This window comes from Chiloscyllium punctatum, chromosome 25 (genome assembly GCF_047496795.1).
Source record: "Chiloscyllium punctatum isolate Juve2018m chromosome 25, sChiPun1.3, whole genome shotgun sequence".
Taxonomy (NCBI): Eukaryota; Metazoa; Chordata; class Chondrichthyes; order Orectolobiformes; family Hemiscylliidae; genus Chiloscyllium; species Chiloscyllium punctatum.
The window spans coordinates 21,143,589-21,163,003 of record NC_092763.1 but is presented as its reverse complement, the minus strand read 5'-3'; the positions used below and the strand labels follow the sequence as shown (position 1 = coordinate 21,163,003).

The 19,415-nt window shown below is 41.4% G+C and overlaps 2 protein-coding genes across 2 annotated transcripts in view; one reads left to right on the top strand and one right to left on the bottom strand.

Moving 5' to 3' along the window:
- Positions 1–4,112, bottom strand: part of LOC140495741 (sodium- and chloride-dependent neutral and basic amino acid transporter B(0+)-like) — a 122,464-nt gene extending 118,352 nt beyond the window's left edge. The window contains exon 1 of the mRNA XM_072594791.1: positions 3,999–4,112. The gene's annotated coding sequence lies outside the window, so the exon portion shown is untranslated. The remainder of the gene's footprint in view (positions 1–3,998) is intronic.
- A 311-nt stretch (positions 4,113–4,423) lies between these two features.
- The window catches only part of LOC140495738 (sodium- and chloride-dependent neutral and basic amino acid transporter B(0+)-like), a 68,388-nt gene continuing 53,396 nt past the window's right edge, over positions 4,424–19,415 (top strand). The window contains exons 1-3 of the mRNA XM_072594789.1: positions 4,424–4,637; positions 13,565–13,715; positions 17,042–17,173. Coding sequence (XP_072450890.1) covers positions 4,560–4,637; positions 13,565–13,715; positions 17,042–17,173 — 361 coding nt within the window. The 5' untranslated portion in view covers positions 4,424–4,559. The remainder of the gene's footprint in view (positions 4,638–13,564; positions 13,716–17,041; positions 17,174–19,415) is intronic.

Sequence of the window (19,415 nt, the reverse complement as noted above, 5' to 3'; positions counted from 1 at the left end):
TGGACTGATTTGATGCTTTGTTCGCTCTCCAACATTTTAATTTCAGCCTCTACTTTTGCCGTATATTAAATGGCACTGGGTGGGCCTTGTAGAATCATGGAATTGCTTCCTGGTCAACATGTAAGGTGACTTTTTCTCCTGATAGTCCTGAGAACATCCTGCAAACCTTCCAGGCATTTAATTAGGGCTTCACTCATGCAGCCATTTTCTAATTTAAAAACATTGAACCAAGCTAGGTGAATCTTTCTTAACTGATTTAGCCCCATCTAGCTTGGTCCTGAGGTTTTTACCACAATCAGTGGTAACTAACCAGCTGCTTCTCATAAGAGACTAGAACCGAAGTTGTACCCTTAATCTGTAAAGGTTCTCCAGTACAGGTTGTCAGTCTGGCCGAGGTCTTATGCAAACTTAAGGGTTGGAATCCAGAGTGAACTTTGTTAGAATTATTCTATGATCACTGAATCACTGTTATTGATCTTTATTAGAACCGGGTAACCATTTAACCATTCATTTTGATTGGTTTTGATTTGGATGTTGCTAAGTAATTTAACTGTTCCAAACCAAATGTAGGTGGATTTTCCAGGGCGTGTAGTCTCCTGGATACCAGCCAATGAGTTATTTTACTCAATTTAGGTCTAGTGAGACTCCTTTACTTTCTTGAATTCATATCCCAGCATGGTTTGCCAGCCTGGATCCAGAAGAAAACTTTAACTATTTGCCTGAGGCTTGGCTTTGCTTGGGGTTTTGCTAACCAAGAGTCTAAAGGTGAGTGAGGTTATGCAATTACCTTCACTCAAGTGGTGTTCCCCAAGCTCAGTCAGCCTGGCGAGAGTGTCCATTTCCATCAGAATACCCTGCAACTCATATGTTCCACTTGCTGCATTTTCCAATGTTAAAGCCAGTTGTAGTGCCTGTTTGAAGTCCTGTTGGGCTTCAGCCAAAAGGTGCTTTTGAATGGTTACATCATTAATTTCACATATAAAATGGTCTCTCTGAATCTCATTAAAGGGTTGAACCGTAGTCACATGCCTCTGTCAGTCATCTTAACCTAGCAAAACCCCAATATGGATTCCCCTGGTTCTCAAATTGCCAAATAAAATCAATAGCATCTCAGAATTAGAGATGACTTGGAAATATTCCTGAACTCATTCCTTCAACTCTTGAAAGATTTTGGTACCTGGTGCCTCAGGGAAAGTTGGACTTCTAATAATCAAAAAATCTGCAGGTCCACAAGCTGTCAGGAGAATTACCCATTGCTTTTTATCTGCCTCAATGTCAGTTGCCCAGAAAACATACTGCGTTCTTTCCACGTACTAGGCTCAATTTTTGACAACAGAAGCAAAAAAGTCAAGCTTCCCAAATCATGGCCAGAAATGCTTACCCCAAGTCAAAGATGACTGTTGCAAACAAATTTCTTTAGGAGCATTTTTTCCCTTGTTACCATTGAAATAATTCAATAGAAGCCAGTACCCTGTCACCTTTTATTTACAAGTGGAAAGTTCTTGACAGTAATCTAGCTCCCTCAGAACTAGCTCTCAGTGTGAACAGGATGTCTGATATTCCTGTTTATATCTGTCAGCCAAGGCTCTCTGACTGCACCAGATTAACAGCCCTAATCGGGGAACTCATATTCCACATCCAGAATCTAGTTAGAAACTGACTGTTTCCATCCAGCTTCACTTCGTAGTCTGTGTCCTTTATATGTAGTGAAGTAAAAAGATTTTCCTTTACAAATTCTGACAATATTTCTTTAATTGTCAGTATGGATTGTGAGATCTCCTCATCCTTCAGGTCGATACATAATTTTAGCTTTCCAGTTTGTTTCACTGTTACCCATTCTGTCGTCGGTGTCACTTTCTGGGTGCTCCCTTCTCTTCCAGATTTTCTACCTCAGCTTTCAAGCTGGACCAGAGGGCAGCTGGAATTTACTTTGGCAGATGCTGAATTGGTCTTGCAGCTACTTCAAGATGTCATTCTCCAGGAAGACATCCTAATCCTATCAACACACCATTGTACTCCTTGTGGAATGCATTCCTCAGTGGTCTAACAGCCACAACATGTTGCAAATTGTTTTTGTAATATGAAGGTTATCAGTAAAGCTTTGGATTTGTGGTGGTTGAGCTAAGTGGCTTTATTTCCTGCCATCAGTGACCTGGAACTCAATGTCTTCAAGTTACATTTGTCTCTCAGAGTGAACTATCCTCTTGGCACAGGTATGGTATCATCATATAGCTTCAGATTTACTTTCTCCAAAGCTTCATTTGTGGAACACTATATTGCACCACTTTACACAAATCTTTGAAGATTAAGTGTTGCATCAGTATCTATCTGACATTTTATCTTGGTCCGATGTTCTTATTCTGCATTCCTCATTCAGTCACAATTTACCAAACCTTATTGAATCTAACTGTTGTCTGGTGCAGAATGATTTGTCAGAATCTTCAACCGATATCTCTTTTGGCCATTTGTACTTGTTTCATTGTGTTTCCTTTGGAGCACATCGGTTGTGTGCAAAATGATTCTGTTTTGTCTTCTGCAGTATTTTCATCCTGCCCTCTCGCTGTGATTGTTCAACCCTTTAGGCGTGATGTATCTATCAGCACAATACAAAACCTGATCTGTTCTACCATGACTTTGCTCGAACTGCTAATTTTCAACCTTAGCACATGCCAATCATTTTCCTGAGAGTAAGCTTCTTCTCTTCCAATAGGATCACAGTCTCTGGAAAAATGCACACGTCCTGTGACTGTTTATATCACTCTGTTCACTTCTATTCAGCTGCCATGGGATGCCAATAGTGAGTAATTGCTCTTATTATTGCTGCACTAGTTGCCTCAAGATTACCTTTTCACATTCTGCCTTTTATCCAAGGAAGCTGGAATTCTTGCTGAACATTCCTCAGTTCATGTATAAATATCAACCAGTTTCTGAATGGTTTTGATTGTTGTGGACTGGAAACTACACCAGTCTAAATTGTTGTGCGTGGGTATTTAAGTGTCTGAATGAGGTTACTATTAAGACGACTCAGGAACATTTGATATTATTTGATTTATTATTCTCACATGTATCTAGGTATAGGGAAACGTTTTGTTTTGCATGCAGTACAGGAAGATCATACCATACAAAATGTATAAGGATAATGAAACAGAGCAAGGAATATAATGTTACAGAGAACATTGTTAGTTACTTTGACAGTCTTAGAATTGAGGTTTAAAAGAGCAGAATGTTTGCAAGATATGTAAGAATAAGATCTGCTGTTGAGAGCTCGTAAGAGTTGTCATGCTTCGGCACCATATTGAGTCTTAATGGTCTGGACACAAAAACGCTCGAGAAACTCAGCAGGTCGATCATGATGTGGAAATGCTGGTGTTGGACTGGGGTGGACAAAGTCAGAAGTCACCTGACACCAGGTTATAGTCCAACAGGTTTATTTAAAATCACAAGCTTTTGGAGTGCTGCTCCTTCACCACCTGATGGCATAATGTCTTTTGATCTTGTCATATGGAATTGAGAGCAGCTCAAAAGGAGTAAGATTATTTCCTCAAGACTTGTCAATCATAATAATGTAACCTGTAAGTAGTTGCAATAAACCATACCTTAAACATTATAGACTCTTCTCGTTAGACCAAGGGGTGCTTTTCCTCTACCATACCAGACCAAGCAGATCCTAGAGTTTCCCAAACCTTCATCGTGAGGAGTAGCTCATATAGGGCAGTGAACTGCCATCGGCAAACAACACAAAGAAACTATTTATAGAGACATAATCTACCTCCCTCATCTCATCACATAAGAGCTATTTATCCGCTATGCTACAGTTATTATGAAGACAAAAACCACAATCTATATTGATATAGATAAAATAAATAACTAACTAATCTATCTCACTAATGTACAAGATCATTTAATAATGGAAGTAAGTTGAAGAAAAAACCAGTCGACAAATTACAGTGTTAAATAAAAAGAAAATACAATAATAATCTGGGTGGATTTTTAAGTACCTGGTATTAATTGGAAAGTTAGATAATAACACTCTCTATGTTATTATGTTCTTGAGGTCAGGCTCACTGCTGCAGTGGTCGATCTCTGGAGTTCTCCCTGGTTCCATGGCAGAGAGTCGTCGTCTTATTCCTTTCCTTATCTCTTTCAAAATGTCTGTCTCTTCCCCATTGGCTCAGGCATATTTGCTTATTGCTTGCCTATACCTTAACAGCCCTGGCCCAGGGAGCTAGATAGCAATATCTCATTACTCTTTGTCAAATAGGCTTTTGCATTACTTCATTTTCCTTGCTTTGAGCAGAATTTGGTTAGTACGAAACAGGTTCAACTGGCTTAGACCAGTATTTGGACTCAGGCAAATTTAGTTCACAAACTACTTCTTCCTACATGCATTCAGTATTTTTCTGTAGTGTGTCAGCAGCTTTTCTGTAGTGTGTCCCCCTCTCTCTTTTCCTGCAGACGGTGGCTAACATGCTGTTTCCTCAGCGTGAGTGACCTCCTTTTAAACATCTTCATAGACCAGAGCACCAACTCCTGTGGCAGGCTGGAAGGGTGTCCAGGAGATGAAGCAAGAATTAGAAGAAGCAGCAAGGATTCCGAGACATCATATTTCAATGACTTTTGAAAGTAACTCAATGCGAGTGAGTACTGATTGCCACTGACTGGTGCTGTGGTGCAAAGTGCAAAACGTGTGTGTAATTTAGCACTTTACTTAAAGTTACCATTTTTAAGTCTGAAATCTCTTTGATATGACAATTAGATCATAAGATATATTAGCAGAATCAGACCATTCAGCCCATTGAATCTGCTCTTCCATTCAATCATGGCAGGGCAAGTCAACCAAATTAAGGCCACTACTGCACAAGTGAGATTAGCCAATTAAGTAATAGACTGGTCTGTTTCCATTCTGTATGACTGACTTAACTGGTTTGCATAACTGCATAAGAGATTGATCCGAATCCCAATAGAATAAATAAGGTAAGTTAATGGAATGGAATGCTCTGATGCAGAGCAGAAACACTGAGTTAGAGCTCTTTAAGTGGAAGTGCTCCCTCTTTCACTCGGGGATCTGGGGTGGAGAGTGCTGCATGCAGCAGTCCCCTGCAACTGCAGATTGCGGTAGTTCAAGGACACCCAGCCAAACTGCTTGTTCTGTGGTGCTGTGGACCATGTATATATTGGGTGTTGGCGCTTGCATTCCCTTTCTTAAAAATCTTCTGTTTTTGGTGGCACTTCAGTCCCACGCACCTGATCTTCAGGAACCTGATGCGGAGGAGGGGAGAGGGAAGGTTAGAGGACCTCCTCGTGGGTCTGCTCCTGGGCCTGGCCAATCTGGCCATAAACAGCTCCAGGCAGCGGGCCATGGAGGGGGTCGTTAGGGCCGATTGCCTTCTGTGGTTACGTCGGAGCCTGGGTGTCTCTGAAGAAGGAGCACGGGGGGTCCACCAACACCCTTGCGCTGTTCAGGGAAAGGTGGGCATCGCAGGGAGTGGAGTGTATTTTTTCCCATCCAACTCTATTTTGATTTAATCCCTGCCCTCCCCTTCACTGTTTGATCACACAGCATTGTCCTCCAAGAAGGGCACTGCTTGTCACTGGCCACTCGGGTGTTTCCTTTCTTACTGGTGGTGGAAATTGAATAAGGATTTGTACACCTTGTGTCTTTCACAAAAAAAGAAAAAAATAGAAACACTGAGTTTGGTGAGAGGTGAAGAAGCTGCTTTTATTTTACCCCCCACTACACCTCACGCCCCACCCTTTATTTATCTATCTTCAACCTCAAGCTGACAAGGGATTGAAAAACTGCATGAGATGGGTGAGTTTTTAAAGCATTCAAGGCTGAACACCATAGGGAAAGCATTAGTTCATGAAGTGGGAAATGGAGCAAGTATGAGATGAGCCTTGGTAAGTAAAATCAGATGGGTAATTATACTGTTCATTGTGTAAAGCAAAATCTGGTTTTTAGTTTAAGACTGTTCAATGTTTAAGGAATTGGTAAGGTCCCTGGTATACACTTAAATGTTCTTTATACTGGAGGAAGTAAAGAAAAGAGTAATTTAAGGGGAGATAGTGGTAATAACATTAGACTGGTAATACAGAGAACTGGCTAATTCTCTGGGATTCGCATCCTATCATTAGCTCAATTGATAGATCTCGCTTACCAAGTTAGTCTCAATGACCAGTGATTGTTACAAAAAGACATCTGGCTCACTAATGTTCTTCAGGGAAGGTAATTTGCTGTCTTTCCTGAGTCTGTCCTATATAGGACTCCAGATTTACAACAATGTAGCTGACTAGTTCATAATCATTGGAATAAAAGAGAATGATCAGGGAGAAGGTAGGGCGATCAGGGATAGCAGAGGGAACTTGTGCGTGGAGTCTGAGCAGATTGGGGGAAGCCCTAAATGAGTTTTTTGCTTCGGTTTTCACCAAGGGACCTCTATTGTGAATGAAATCTTTGAGAAGCTGGGATACAGTCTTGACCAGATCAAGATTGATGAAGCTGATGTGCTGGAACTTTTGGAAATCATTAAGATTGATAAGTCCCCAGGGCCAGACAAATTTATCCTAGGCTGCTCTGGGAAGTGAGAAAGGTGGTTGCTAAGCTGCTGGTGAGGGTATTTGCCTCCTCACTCTCTCCACAGGAGTTGTACCAGAGGATTTGAAGGAGGCAAATGTTGTTCCTCTTTTCAAGAAGGGTAATAGGGAAATCCCTGGCAATTATAGACCAGTCAGTCAGTCTCATGTCTGTGGTCAGCAAAATTTTGGAAAGAATTCTGAGGAGTAGGATTTATGACTATTTGACAAGGCATGGTGTGATTAAAGGCAGACAACATTGCTTTTTGAGGGTTAGGTCATGCCTTACAAATCTTAGAGTTCTTTGAGGAGGTGACAAGACAGGTCGACGAAGGTCGAGCAGTGGATGTGGTGAATATGGACTTCAGCAAGGCATTTGATAAGGTTCCCCATGGCAGGCTCATTCATAAAGTCAAAGTGTAGGAAACAGGGAGATTTGGCTATCTGGATTCAGAATTGGGTCGCTGACAGAAGGCAGAGAGTGGTTGTAGATGGAGAGTATTCTGCCTGGACATCAGTGTTGAGTGGGGTCCCACAGGGCTCTGTTCTGGGGCCTCTGCTCTTTGTACTTTTTCTAAACGTCTTGGATGAGGAAGCTGAGGGATGAGTTAGTAAATTTGCAGATGTTTGGAGGTGTCATCAATAGTATAGAGGGCTCCAGCAGGCTGTCGCACGACATAGACAGGATGCAGAGCTGGGCTGAGAAATGGCAGATGAAGTTCAACCTGGATAAATGTGAAGTGATACATTTTGGAATGGTGAACTTGAATGGTGAATATAGGATTAAAGACAGGATTCTTGGCAGTGTGGAGGAACCGAGGGATCTGGGTGTGCAAGTACATAGGTCCCTCAAAGTTGCCACCCAAGTGGATAGGGTTGTTAAGAAAGCATATGGTGTTTTGTCTTTCATTTAACAGGGGGATAGAGTTTAAGAGCCGTGAGGTTTTGTTCCAGCTCTACAAGTCCCTGGTGAGACCACATTTGGAATATTGTGTCCAGTTCTGGTCACCCTACTAAAAGAAAGATACATAGGCTTTGGAGAGGGTGCAAAGAAGGTTTACCAGGATGCTGCCTGGACTGGAGGGCTTGCCTTATCAAGAAAGGTTGAATAAGCTTGGACTTTTCTCTCTGGAGAGAAGGAGGAAGAGAGGAGACCTGATTGAGGTATTCGAGATAATGAGTGGAATAGGTAGTCAATAGCCAGAGACTTCTCCCCAGGGCAGGATGGACTGGTATCAGGAGTCATAGTTTGAAGATATTAGGAGGAAGGTATAAAGGAAATGTCAGAGGTAGGTTCTTTACGCAGAGAGTTGTGAATGCATGAAAGGCGTTGCCAGCTGTGGTGGTGGAAGCAGAGTCATTGGGGACAGTTAAGCGACTGCTGAACATGCACATGGAGAGCAGTGAGTTGAGGTGTGTGTAGGTTAAGTTATTATATTTTACATTAGGATTAAACCTCGGCACAACATCGTGGCCCAAAGGGCTTGTTCTGTGCTGTACTTTTCTATGTTCTAACCAGCCTGTATAATTTGCTAGGCAGGAATTCACTTCAGGGGCAATGAGGGATGAATAGCAATTGTTGGTCTTGTCACTTATGTCCAGATTCCATGAAAGAACATATAACTAAGCATCATGCTCATGGAACTGCACTGTTGCCTCGCTTTACTGCTGTCCTACCCTCTCTCTGGTTAATGTATTTGTAGAATCTCTTTAGATTATCCTTAACCTTTATCTGCCAGTGCTGTCTCATATCCTGTCTATGCCTTCCTGATTTTTCTCTTAACAATGTCCCGACACTCTTTTATATTGATTAAGAGATTTAATTGAACCAAGTTGTCCATATCTAAAAGAAAATTCTTTTATTCTTAATTAGAACCTCAATATTTTTATTCATCCATTGTTTCTAATATTACCAGCCTTACCCTTCACTCTAACAGGAACAAAATATCTCTGAACTCTCGTCATCACATTCTTGAACACCTCCCACTTGTCAGATGTCTTTTTACCTACTAGCAGTCTACATCAATCAATTTTTTGAAAGTTTTTGTGTCATTCCATTAAAATTTGCCTTACTTCAATTAAAAACTTGAACTTTTATGGAAGGCTTATCCTTTCCATAACCATTTTGAAACTAATAGAATTATGATTGCTAAACCCAAAGTGTTCCTCCACTTTTACTTCACTCACCTGCCCTGCCTTATTGCCCAACAGGTCTAGTTGTGCTTCTTCTCAAGAGCATTCACATATTGATGAAGAAAACATTCTTGAACATATTTGACAAATTCTTCACCATCCAAATCTTTAACACTATAGTAGTCTCAGTCAATGGCTGGAAAATTAAAATCCCCCATTATTAAAGACCTTATTACACTTACTCATATCTGAGATCTCCTGACATATTTGTTTCTCAATTTCTCTCTTCTATTGGGGAACCTATATTCCAATCCCATCATGGGCATCATCAAGAGAATTGATTTATCTGGGTTCTCAGACTTACCATCAAACACATACTCCAAAGGACATGGTGAGTAGTTAACAGTAACCTCAAGTAAAACAGAGGTATGGATGATTTGGGGATTTTAGTTGTTTTGAACTGCAAAACTTGTTTGAGGGTTCAGTGTACAAACTGATTGTTGGCAAATGGGGAACAAATACATTAACTCTATTGGGTAGAAACTGTATATTTTTCCTGGGTTCCAGGTGGAGAAAGCTAAATCAGCCATTATCCACTACAAACCCAATGGATCACACCATTATCTGGACTACACACCCTTGCAGGGAGAAAGTGAGGACCGCAGATGCTGAAGATCAGAGTCAAAATGTGTGGTACTGGAAAAGCATAGGCGGTCAGGCAGCATCCGAGGAACAGGAGAGTCAACGTTTCGAGCATAGGTTCTTCAACAGGAATGTGAGGGTTTTGGGGCTGGGCGGAAGGTAGCTGGGAATGCGATAGGTAGATGAAGGTTTGGGGGGGGGGGGGGGTGGGTGATAGTGACAGGTCAGAGCAGATGGATGGGAAGGAAGATCAATAAGTAGGTCAATTCAAGAAGGCAGTGCTGAGTTGGAGGGTTGGATCTGGGATAAGGTGGGGAGAGAGATGAGGAACCTGGTGAAATCAACATTGATCCTGTGTGGTTGGAGGGTGCCAAGGTGGAAGGTAAAGTGTCCTTCCTCCAGGTGTTGGGTGGCTAGAATCTGGTGTTGGAGGTGGCCCAGGACTTGCATGTCCTTGGTGGAGTGGGAGGAAGAGCTGGAGTGTTCATTCAAAGGGCGGTGGGTTGTTTAGTGCATGTTAGTAAAAACAATGACTGCAGATGCTGAAAATCAAATACTGGATTAGTGGTGCTGGAAGAGCACAGCAGTTCAGGCTGCTCGTTGGATGCTGCCTGGACTGCTGTGCTCTTCCAGCACCACTAATCCAGTGTTTAGTGCATGTGTCCAGAGATGTTCAATGAAACATTCTGCAAGTTGGCATCCTGTCTCCCCAATGTAGAGGAGACCACAACAGACACAGTGGATAACGTGTGTAGAGGTGCAGGAAAATCTCTACCGGATGTGGAAGAATCATTTGGGGCCTTGGATAGTGAGGGGGGATGTGTGGGTGCAGGTTTTACACCTCTTTGTGGTGGCAAGGGAAGGTGCCAGGAGTGGAGGGTTGGTTGGAGGCATAGACCTATCAAGGAAGTCGAGGAAGAAATGGTCAGGGGTGTGCTGGGGACTATCAAGAGATGTTAGTAATGTAAGTTCTTGTGATGTAAGATAGAATTCTAAGTTCTTTTTTACAATGTCACTGCTTTTACCCTTCTTTTTAAATACTCCTCAGCCTTAGTGGCCTTACATTGTTTGTTTGTTTGTTTCTCCTGTGCCCTTTGTTTTTCATCTCTCCATTCACACTCAACTATGAACATCCCCCAGCCTTTGGGAGTTCCATCTGCTCTACGTACCTCTATCTCCTGAACACACGTATAATTCCTTCAACTGAATCCCTTCAGTAAGGTGTCTTTTAATTTAGTATCAGCTTTATTCTTCCATTCTTTAACTAATAATGAATTAATGCAACTTTGCTTCAAAGTAACCATGAGGCAATGATACAGGTCACTGACAATGTGTAAATGGATAAAACCAATTCATCTGCCAATTAATTCAGATTTTGTAATTCAGAGCTAATACAATTGGTTTTAAAAAAATAATAACTAATATAATCTATAATTGAGAGGTGGAAACATTTTAAGATGTTAAAAGTAATCAATATAAACTTGAAATTCATTTCTTCAAAATCCAATTTCAAAATGTAAAATGTACACAGTTTCCAACTCTGAAATCCATTTATAATTACCTGGTACTAGTCCTTTAATTTAAATCCCAGTTAGGTTCCTTAAGCGGTCCTGACCAGTCATTGCTCATTTACAATGTTATAGGCTGTGAAATAACTGCAGCTGTTAAAAGATCTGGTCTACTCACATGGTTAATAAAAAATACTTCTAATGCAGAAATGGTCGAATCCAAAGACACAGCTATTAACAATGGGATATTTGTTTCATGATTTTTCAAAAGATAATGTTGAACTGAATCTTGAATTGTCTGTGAGGGAGGGGAATTGATATAAAGTAACGGCTGGCACGCCATAATCACCGAAGAGATGCAGCAATCTTAAAATTAAGTGGAAACAAACAAATCTGAAACAAAAATTAAATCTGCTAGTATCATTTTCTGAAAATAATACTGTTTGTTTGGAATATTTTGGCTCTAAGTTTATGCTTCCTGTTTTAAAATATTTAACTAAATTATCTAAAGTTCATATAATTCCTCCAATCAATGAGTCTGAGGTGATTTTCCTCAATGTTTGGTTTAGGTTATTATTTTTAAAAAATTAAGCAGACACCTGTTCTCATCCTGGAACAAAATGGTTCTGCACCAGAGGCCAGAATTTATAATGCTACTGCTTTTACTTCCTTTAGTTAATTCTTTCATTAGTCCAACACGTAGGGGTGAAATTGATCTTTGGCAGGAGTATGAAATTATTGGGAATTTGAGAGCACGTTTATGCTGATGTCAAATTGTAATGCTGTCTTTTCCCACATTAAACTGATTTCAATTTAAATAAGATTGGCTTTCATGTGAGCAGAACATGTGGCTAGTTAGAAATTGACAGTAGGGCAGTTGTGGTCTGTAAGAAGAATGGGTGGGTTATATTTTATTTCATTTCTATGAAATATTTTATTTCATAATCACTGATGATTTCTTTTAAGATTAAGGAACCATCTTAAATTCCCAAAACGCAAATCAAATTCAAAACAGTCCTGGATCTCGAGCTTCAGGGAACAAAATAAACCATTCAATCACCAACAAGCAAATGTACATCCAATCCAAACCACAAAGCTACAGAGAATCAGCACTGAGTCTCTCTCTCTCTCTCTCTCTCACACACACATACACATGAACATTTTCCAACTTTCTTCCTTTCTCAGTTTTTAGCTTTTGTTTATTCCTTGCTTGTAAGGGTATTGAGGCATTCACATTCCAGAAGAGTCAAAGTTAGGCTATCAGCCAGTGACCGACAGCATGATGATATCCCCTACCTTACTCTTGATTTGAACATATTTATCACAGGGCTTCTGTGTTTTCCTTGAGATAGCAACCAGACGCTGGCCAACCTGCTCAGCGAGATGATAAGATTTACTTGCCCCTGGGGACAGCCCTTCTTCTTGAAAGCAAATAAACAAGAAACAAATAACAAAGCAAACAAGAAAACTATAGACAAACCAGGGCAAACAAAGACAATAGACAAACTGACACATATGACAAATATTGGGATCCCAGTTAACCTCTCAAGGCAGATGCCGCAGAATTAGTTAAAGTCTGCGCAGTCTCCTTTAACTCAATCTTGCCTCAGTGTCTCACAGCCCATAGCTATAAGGGAACCCAGCTCCCTTCTCACACTTGTTAGCTCAGAGGAAGAATGACCACACAAAATTTGTGTGAGTATATAGATTGCAATCAATTTAACAATTAGCAAACTGTTAATTGCAGGATAATGAGCAAGCCGGGCACCCTGCCCAGTCATTTAGCTTCAGTCACGTAATGTCTGGACAGTGTCGGTTAGTAGCTGATAAGCAGGCGTTAGTAGCCAATAGGTCCTTGCAAAGAGAAGAATAGCTCCATCCAAATAGAAGAATTTGTTTATCAGGTATCAGTACAAGGCCAACCATCTTAGCTGGGCATAGGAAAACACAGGCTTTTAGCAAGCAGGCACGAAGATTCAAAATGGTTTCCTGACTTTTAATATGTGACAAAATGGCTGCCACAAATCTAACAATTTTCTCACACTCACAATGCAAGAATTGAATTCATGCTGCTGGCATCTATTTGCATTGCAAACCATCCAGCAAGCCAGCTGAGCTAACAATGCCCTTTAGTGTGGGGCTGGAAAAGCACAGCAGGGCGGGCAGCATCCGAGGAGCTGGAGAATCGATGTTTTGGACAAAAGCCCTTCATCACAGATCTGCCCAAAATGTCAATTCAGGTTCGGGCTTTTGCCCAAAACATCGATTCTCCTGCTCCTCAGATGCTGCCCGACTTGCTGTGCTTTTCCAGCACCACACTCTCGACTCTAATTTCCAGCATCTGCAGTTTCCACTTTCACCTAAAAATGTCCTTTGCCGACTCTAAGCCCGGTCACGACCTGGGCTGCTTTTAACTGAGTCAACTAATTTTCACTTACTCATTGTCCCTATCATCATTTTTCCCCCCTTCCCTGCCATACTATCAACCATTCCTTTGTCTAACTTTCCTTTTCTCCCTTTGGGCTTGGTCGGCTCATTTCCCGTCATCAGCTTTCGTACAGTTTCTTCCTAGGTACTATCAGTTCTGAAGAAAGGTCACTGGACTCAAAACATTAACTCTGCTTTTTCTCCATGCATGCTGCCAAGACCTGCTGAGTTTCTCCAACAATTTCTGTTTTTAAATCAGCCATTTCCTCTGTTTTCCCCAGGCTGCCACCAGTGAATGTGTGCATGAAGGTGACCAGATAGAGCGAGGTAACTGGTCCTCGAAGACTGACTACTTGCTCTCAGTGATCGGTTCTGCTGTGGGTTTGGGCAATGTATGGAGATTCCCGTATCTGGCTTACAGAAATGGAGGAGGTATTGTCATGAAATCCAAAATACAGGGGAGAGAAAAGCACAAAGAGAACAAGTAAATGGCGTAAAAAGATCACATTCAATGAACCAGAGAGCATTTTAACCTGCAGTCACCAACGGTTATGCCATCTGCCCTTATTCCACACTAGCACTGTGATCAAGTTTCAAATATAAAAACAGTATGTGTGCAATTTAACAAAAACATACAATCACAAACAGGCACTACAAAAATAACTTACCTTTTTGAGAAGATGGAAGTTGCTGCTGACTTCAAGACATGCAAATAGTGACTGGTAGATTACTTTAGTGTCTCAGGTGGTGTCAGTTGTGATTTCCTTTGGAGACTGTGGAGACACACAGGAGGAGAACTGAGGACAGCATCTCAGAATGGGCTTCCATTTCAAACTTTTTTGCTCCACTGAACCTTTGTAGGAACTCTAACTTATTTGTGCTCTTTTGTGTTTAACAGCATTTCAGTAAATTTGAGAGGATAGCTGAGATCCTGCATTGTAGATGAAAGTATTGTCGCCTATTGAAATGATACGATTAGATTTGTTTCACTACAGTGTGGAAACAGACCCTCCGAAGAGCAACCCACCCAGACCCATTCCCCTACGTTCACCCCTGACTAATGTACCTAACGTTACGGGCAATTTAGCATGGCCAATTCACCTAACCCCCACGTCTTTAGACTGTGGGAGGAAACCGGAGCACCCGGAGGACACCCATGCAGACAGGGGGCGAATGTGCAAACTCCACACAGACAGTTGCCCGAAGTGGGAATTGAAACCGGGTCCCTGGCGCTGTGAGGAAGCAGTGTTAACCACTGTGCCACCCCTATAGGGCATATAGTGTACGCACTTAACATCGCTATTCAACTAATGATCTTCCATACTAGTGCTGCTCATGTCAAATTATGCATCTCACAAAGAATCAGGGAATCCCTCCAATGCAAATACAGGCTATTCGGCCCATCATCTCTGCACTGTTTATTCCTGTATCCCTGTGTTTTCCTTGGCCTATCCACTTGGTCTGCACATCCCTGAAAACTAGGGACAATTCAGCATGGCCAGTCGACCTAAACTGCAGACCTCTGGAAGAAACCAGAGAACCCAGCGGGAGCTCATGCAGACGTGGGGAGAAGCTGTAACCTCCCCACTGTGTGAACAGCCTGGATGTTGCCGCTCTCTAAACTGGGGATCCCGGTGTGAATAGTTGATAGGCAGAAGGATTTCAGCCGTTATCTCTGTAACTCCCCAATGGGGGTAGGGCAATAACGGCCAGATTTGACTGTGGGAGAGCCGTCACTGGAAGTAGTTGATGGATAGGATCGGGGTAGTTTATATAATGAGGAGGATGTTGATTGAGGGAGTGTATAAACCATCGCCCCCTTCCCACCGGTATTTCCAGATGCGCTCCAACAACACAAGCCGCACCACGTGACCGTCGTTCGTGGGCTCTCACGTGCTCCAATTCGAAATCCTGTTGTGATAAAACCTTAAGTTATCTGGAGAATGTGACTGAAAAGAAGTTCTGGGATTTACATATTAAAGAACCGAAACCAGCAAACCCATTCAAAAAGATGAAAAACTTAACAATCTAGGTGTGTTCAACATATCATTGTGTCACTATAATTTTTTGCTATACATTCTGTGTCTTAGGTCCAGGTTCATAACCACCTGATGAAGAAGCAGCGCTTTGAAAGCTAGTGCTTCCAAATACCTGTTGGACTATAACCTGGTATTGTGTGACTTTTAACTTTGTCTGCCCCAGTCCAAGACCGGCTCCTCCAAATCATAAATAGGCTGGGCATTTTTCCCTAGATTATAGGAGCTGCGGGGTGACCTTAGAGTGGTTTATAAAATCATGAGGGGCATGGATAGGGTGAATAGTCAATGTGGGATGCCCAAAACTAGAGGGCAAAGGTTTAAAGGGAGTGGGGAAAGACTTAACAGGGAATCCAGGGGCAGTGTTTTCACGCAGTGGAAGGTGCTTTTATGGAACAAACTGCCAGAGGAAGTTGTGAAGGCTGATACAATTACAAAACTGGAAAGGCAACCTTTATATCAGATACATGAAGAGGAAGGTTTGGAGGGATATGGGCCAGACGTTAATGGGACTAGATCAGATTGGGATGTCTGGTTGGCATAGACGAGTTGGACTGCAGTGTCTATATCTGTGCTGTATGACTCTGTTAACCACTGGGTCGTTGTACCACTCCAGTCTGAAATCAGGTCCTCAAATCATGTAGGCGTTTGAAGATACCTTGCATGGCCATCTGTAGTTTCCTGCTGTGAGAGTCAGCACTTTGCACCAGTCAAGCTTCAGTCACGAGGGCAGGAATGTAACGTTGGGCTGGGTGGCAATATCTGAAAGACAGTAAAGGCTTGCACACAAGGGTGAAGAGTTCAGTGGTGTAAAACTGGCTTGTGAAGGTTTTTGGTGGTTTTTATTTATTGATTAATTTTGGTGCAGGGACTTCCTGGTGGAAGAGTTTGAAATGAGTGTGATGCTGGTGAATGATTGGTGTGTGTTAGGGTGGGGAAGTCTGTGTTCATTGAAGGATAGCCTCACAATCTTGCCGTACCCATGTAGATGGGGTCAATGTCACCTTGTCCCTGTCTCCTCTTTCCAGTTTCTGACCCCTCCTCTTTACAAGACAGGAAACGGTGCACTGAGGTAACTTTGCGGCTCTCCAATGGCCAGGACGAAATGGAGAATGTGGTGCATCACCCCAAACTTTGGAGAATCTCTCTGACACTCCTGCAAAGATTGCCCTCCTTACAGGAAGCCTTATGGTGTCACACTGTTTTGCTACATTCATGATTCTTTTCCCTGGTTCACAGGCATGACAGAAACAGCTCTCCTGAGGAAAATGGGATCAATGTCAGAAGTATCATTCGGCTGCACTGATTGTATTTTCACTCCAAGCTCCAACCCTATAAAGAGGCCCTTTCCAACTTCCTGACTGTTGGAATCATGCATTTTCCTTCTGGCAGTCATCTTGAGGCTACCATGTACAATTATCAAGCTAAATAAAAACAAAATACCACGCATGCTGGGTGTGTAAAACAAATAGAGAATGCAGGAGAAATCAGCAGGTGTGGCTGACCTAAAGTTTTAGGAGCAACACCGTTGTATTGGTCCCTGAATGTTGATTGTACACTGGATCTAAATACAAAAAAGACACAATCTACAATCTGCAGCCACACTCTTCTGTCAACAACATTTCATTCCTGTATTAATACGAAATGAACTATTAGTTGTGAAACCTGGTGACATTAATATTCAAGCAATTTATTTTACTTTCCCTTTTCTATATTTTGCAGGTGCTTTCCTTATTCCCTACATTCTGATGCTGGCAGTCACTGGGGTGCCAATGTTTTTCTTGGAAACTTCCTTTGGGCAGTTTGCCAGCCTTGGACCGGTTGCAGTGTGGAAAGCTGTGCCCATGTTACAGGGTTCGTGTTCTGAGCAGTCTTGATTTGGCAACAGTTTAAATGAGCAATTGTGTTTTATACCCATGAATATAGTCACTATATTTCCTTCACCAGATGTTGGTGTCAGGTCACCTTGCAGAGATGTTGTTCACAATTAAAACCGAGTGGAATATCCCCTTTCACTGTTTAAAATTCACTTTCTGAAACGGTTTAGAGGCAGGAACCACTACAGCATTTAAGAACTCTCCTAGATGATCACTTGAAACACCAAAGGATAGAAGGCTAAGTGCTGGGAAATGGGATTAGAGTAGATCAGTTCTTGATAACTGGTACAGATACAATAGGTTGAAAAGCATCTTCCTATGCTGTAACACTGTATGACTTTATGTCTTTAATTGAGGTAGACAGAGTGGAACTGCTGGAGAGATCAGATTGTTGACTTCTGAATTTGACAGAACTTATTTATAAACATGATGTTGTAGGTGATTCTGCTGGGATCTGCAAGAACCTCTGAAACTTGGTTGAGTGAATTAGTGAAGACCTTTTCCAGTATAATTATCTTAAGGAGATTTTAATGGAACAGGGGAGTCTCCTTGTTATCCAAACTGGTGAAAGACCTTTGCTACTCTACGTTCATAATGTAAGCATGTTTGTGTACTATTTTCAAACTGATAGCCTTGCACTGAGATTTAGGTAAAACAACAGTTTCCTGTAATAATCTCATGTCCCTTGATTTATAGGCGTAAATCAGTTTCAACCTTGGGCAAGCTCAAATATTGAGTTTCATTGTCGTTTGGGGCAAAGATTTCTGAATATTCACTGCCCCTATTTTTGATTGATTGATGAAATTCCAAAAGATTACAGTCCAAAATGACCCACCCTTTATTGTAATATAGGAAACCTTCCTCCTGCGTTGACCATGTCAATCCCTGCAAGAATTTTGTATGATGGCATTAGATCACCTATCATTCTTCGAAACCCCATCTGCAAATTTGGAAATATGATGTTGAACCCTGACTGAAGAAGAGTCATAATGAACTCAAAATGTTAACTCTTTCTTTCTGCACGGATGCTGCCAGGCCTGCTGAGTTTCTAGAGTGTTCTGTTTGTTTCTTTAAGATTCCCAGCCTCTGCAGTATTTTGTTTATCTTCAAATCATTCCTACAGATTATCAATAGGTGGAGCATAAACACTGACCCCTTTGGAACCACACTAATTGAAGCTTACTAAACTAAAATTGAATCAGTTGTTCTTATACTCTTTCTTGTCCATTAATCAGTTCTCAATCCATGCTAATATATTTCTCTCCCAACTCCCATGTGCTCTAATTTTTTTCACTCCAGTGTGGAACCTTTTTGAAAACATTCTGAAAACCTAAACCAACAACATCTATCGGTTCTTACTTAATATATTATTTAGATCCTTAAACTCTCCCAGGTTTGTCAAAAGTGATTTCCCTTTCCTAAATCCATGTAGACTTTACCAAATCCAATCATTATTTTCTAAGTGGGCTGGAATTGTGTCGGCTTCTAATGGATTCACATTTACTTTTGCCATTCTATTTCTTTTTACACGTATATAAAAGCATTTACATTCTGCTTTTGTTTCTCACTCGTTTAGTTTCATAGTCCATTTTATCAATGTTTTTCTTGGTCCTCCTTTGCTAAAATGCTCTGAATCTTTTATTTACTTTCTTTTTGTCACTTTACAGATGTCTTCCTTTGATCCAATATGATCTTAGATTTGTTTTGTTACCCGCAGTTGGAACACTATACTTGGGGGGGGGGGTTTCTGTGCTTTAAAAGAATGTATTTTGATTGCTAATTACAGAGAGTGAAGTTAGCTAGTATGCCTCCCCCCTCATCCAGACAGAATCAGCAGTGAGCTCAGAGTCCAAAGCGAGCCTTAAAGCACGACAGGTGGGCAAATATGAAACACCATGAAGAACATCCCACCCAGTGGGCGATACCAGACAATTTGATTGTTATAAGAATGGAATCACACTCCTGCCTGCACCAACTGTTTGATGGTGTGCGCAGTGTAATACTGTGGTCAACTGAGTCTTACACAAATAATTAATGGTCAAATGATTTGTTAATGATGAGAGAGTTACTGACTTTAACACCAACCAATGCTCCATGCTTTGGGAATGAGGTCAGGGAGTGTACAGGAATGTTGTGAATTAGCCTACAGTTCTATATAATATCTATCCCCACCAAAAACATATGCTGTTGTGACCTGTGGTATTCCATCATCTTTGTTT